This window comes from Phalaenopsis equestris, unplaced genomic scaffold, assembly GCF_001263595.1.
Source record: "Phalaenopsis equestris unplaced genomic scaffold, ASM126359v1 Scaffold000372, whole genome shotgun sequence".
NCBI lineage: Eukaryota > Viridiplantae > Streptophyta > Magnoliopsida > Asparagales > Orchidaceae > Phalaenopsis > Phalaenopsis equestris.
Genome location: NW_018164814.1, coordinates 1,774,372 through 1,777,881, shown reverse-complemented (window position 1 = coordinate 1,777,881; position 3,510 = coordinate 1,774,372). Strand labels below are relative to the sequence as shown.

Here is a 3,510-nt window from a genome sequence, read left to right as displayed (position 1 = left end):
CATGCGACATTTTGAAAACGCTAAATTTGCCAAATAAGTTGTGCCAAACGGACACTAAGGGTTTGTTTGGGGCGGTTGCAGCTTATCCAGCTTATCCTGATAATCTGTTGATGATCAGGTGATTCAGATAAGCTGACTGGTTTTTTGATTAGTGTGTTTTCATAACAGCTGATTCTGGATAAATGACCAATCTGCCCATGTTCTCGATAAAATTTTTTTTTATGATTTACTAAATCCGGTTACTGGATTTACTAAATACAATTTGAATTAAACCCAATTTGCAACCAAACAGCCTTAAACAATTACCTGGATTTAACTAGATTTATCACCTATAATACCAAACAATTTTTTGGATTTAACCAACATAAAAATTTGATAAATCTGCATTTAGAGAACTTATTAAATGCTACTTGCGGCAAAAAATCTTGCACCACATTCTAGCAAGCGTCAAAACGCAAAATAAACCAGGACTAATTAGCAAATGACATTATTCTCAGCGTAAATCACAAACTAACTGCTATCTGAAATGAAAACCACAGAAATCCAAATCCAAACCGAGCAATCCATCGAAAAGCTTACCTAATACCTCACTCGGAGAGGACTTCGTCGGCGCAGGCACAAACAAACCACTAGGGGGCTGAAGAGGGTGAAGATGAGGAAAAGGCGCAGGAAGCGGAGGAGAGCGAAGAAGATGGCACAAAGCTCGTCTAACTGGCTCTCTTGCTACTGGCTATCGCTGTCCAATTCACGAGCAGGAGGACGCAGGTTACCCCTAGGGCACGGGCTGAAGAATCGCAAGTTTCCTCCTTCTCCTTCGGCAAGGAGTATTATCACGAACTGTAGATTGAAACGCGGGCTGCGGGATACGACCGCGGTCCGCGTCTAATAGAAAAGTTATAAGTGCGTACTTTCAAACTCACCTAAAACGCACTAATCAAACATCCAGACTACGTTTTGAAATCGCACAAGCTACAAATAAGCTGTCCCAAACGGACCCTAAAAAGAAGAGTAAAATTTAAGATGTTGTTGGTTTTATTTTCTGCGGCAGCCATTCTTATATCGTAATTAGGAATAATTATTTTGAAATATTAGATTATTATCACATAAAATTTTAACAAAATATTTGACAGCTTAGAGCCGTATGAAAAAACTTCTATTCCATGTTTTTATTTTATTTTTTCTTTTAATTTTTTAAATATATTTAACTGGTACAATTTTTATTTTCATATTTTATTTTTTAAAATAAATCAACTTATTTTTAAAAACAATGGAAGGGAGAAATTATGATGATGCAAGCTTCAAATGGCCCCAGAGCGCAGTCTGTCGTTATTTACATAAATGTATGCGCATGAGACACAAAGTTTTCATTTCTCAAGAGACGACATATTTCTTTCGGAGCAAAAGACAAATGAAATTCAATTTTTTTTTTATATATATCTAAAGATCAAAACATATTTCTTACAATTATATCACATTAAAAATATTACTTTTTATTTTCAAAATTGCACATATGCATTTTAAAGATGGCATGTATGGAAAAATTGAAGTTTAAGTGTTAGATTTGTAAACACATAGGGATTGAGTGTTATGTATCTAAATATTCCATTTAAAATTTATTTTTTTTATTTTTAATAATATTTTTAATATTGGCATATACACCATTATATAGAAAGCCTTCAAAGTATATCATGGTTGACTACAATACACTTGGGAACTATTTAGAGCAGTTGCAGCTTTAAAGAAGTAGTTGTAAAGTTGTTGCAGAAGAATTTGTTGTTAAAAAAACTATGATGACTATTATAATTTTAAAAAAAAATTCAGACTAGTTTTCTGACGGCCACCACAGTTAGACAGGAGAGATCGCAAAAGTCAGTTTTTCGTCATACTTTTTTGAAAAAAATAATCACAGGCAATTTTATCAAGTTACAAAAGTATGCTGCGCCACCACATCATTGCCCCCAAAGCAAACTCAATTACTCATCTAAAAAGGACTAATTACTAGTGCAATTTTTTTATTTAATGCTAATTAGATTAATTAAGTGAAATGCATAATTTTACCATATCAATTAAGAGAAGGCTTACACCTAAACCTAACCCAAAAAAAAAAAAAGGTACAGAAACAAACAAAAAACACAATTGTTTTATTTTTCGAGGCCTTTCACTTGTGAACTGGAAATTATTTCCGTATAACAAGATGGAATTATTAATTCAATTACATAGCTTTTGACATTCAATAACCCCTCCTCCCACGCTTTCTAAATTGCAGGCCAAGCCAAGTCTCTCTCCCAACCTCCAGGAAATGATTTACTTCAATTTCTTCATTATAAAAGGTGAATGATAGTGCTCAAATGAGTTCATTGAGAGCCAAAAGTAGCAATGGAGCTGTCATGCAAACCCTTCATATTAGTTCTCCTAATAATTGCAGGATGCGGCGCTGATTCCATCTTTCAGGAGTGTGGTAAGAACTTCAGCATAAGCAGCAACAGCTTGCTGCAAGATAACATCAACAATGCTATTTTTGGCCTCTTAACAAAGACTGCTCTCTATGGCGCCGCTACGGCATCCTATGGTGTAGGCACTGACACTATTTATGGTCTCACTCGTTGTCGAGGAGACATTAGTCGTGAGATATGCTCTGCTTGCATCTTAGACGCAACATATAAGATCCGAACAATCTGTCATTTTTCCGCTGAAGCGCGAATTTGGTATGAGTATTGCTTCCTTCGTTACGATTCAAACAATTTCCTAGGATTCTTAGACACCAGAAATACCAATGTATGGTATACATCACATATAGCAGCGGATCCTGTGAACTTTGATCAAGCTGTTGGGAGATTATTAGAAACAGTGAAAGTGGCCGCCGCTGCGGGGGATAAAAAGTTTGGTCGAGGTGAGAATTTTGTTTATAAGTCTAATATTACTATTTACGGAATGGCACAGTGTACCCCTGATCTTCAAGAATCAACATGCAACCAATGTTTAGATGCATTATTGGAGGTTATGACAAGGAATTGCAAATATCACTTAGGCTGTTATGTTATTAGTACTAGTTGCGTGTTGAGGTATGAGATTAATGATTTTCTCTTTCGCGACATAGCTCCAAGTCCGAAAGCATAAGCAGCCACTTTTCCCTATACTTTGTTTCGTCGGAACAATAATATGAGTTGTTATGCATTTTTTTTCTTAAAATTTAAGAAGTCGAGTTAAGTTGTCGTTGGATGTCTTTATTGGCCATCTGGTTGGACCACTCTTTTGATTTTAATTAATGTATTTGTGTTATGGTTGCTTTCTGTCTTGTTTTAGAATGCATCAAGTACTTCCTGTGCCACTTAGTTGCGAATGATAAATTCAAGAAGAACCATGATATGTTATCATTGTGGCATTTTATAAAGAATCCTGAGGAATGCTTATCAATTAAATTATAATATCTTTATAATTATAATTGTAAACTTGGATGTTTGTTCTCTTGAAAGATTTGTCATTCATTTTCACCTTCGTAATATGTAAATG

The 3,510-nt window shown here is 35.0% G+C and overlaps 1 protein-coding gene across 1 annotated transcript; it reads left to right on the top strand.

Annotated features, from left to right (window-relative positions):
• Nucleotides 1–2,376: 2,376 nt before the first annotated feature.
• LOC110026406 (cysteine-rich repeat secretory protein 55-like) lies at nt 2,377–3,117 on the top strand. The gene has a single exon (XM_020727326.1). The coding sequence runs from the start codon at nt 2,377–2,379 to the stop codon at nt 3,115–3,117; it is 741 nt and encodes a 246-aa protein (XP_020582985.1).
• The last annotated feature ends 393 nt before the right edge of the window (nt 3,118–3,510 follow it).

Coding starts and splice junctions, on each gene's coding strand:
- LOC110026406 (XM_020727326.1), top strand. CDS start 2,377: ATGGAGCTGTCATGCAAACCCTTCATATTAGTTCTCCTAATAATTGCA.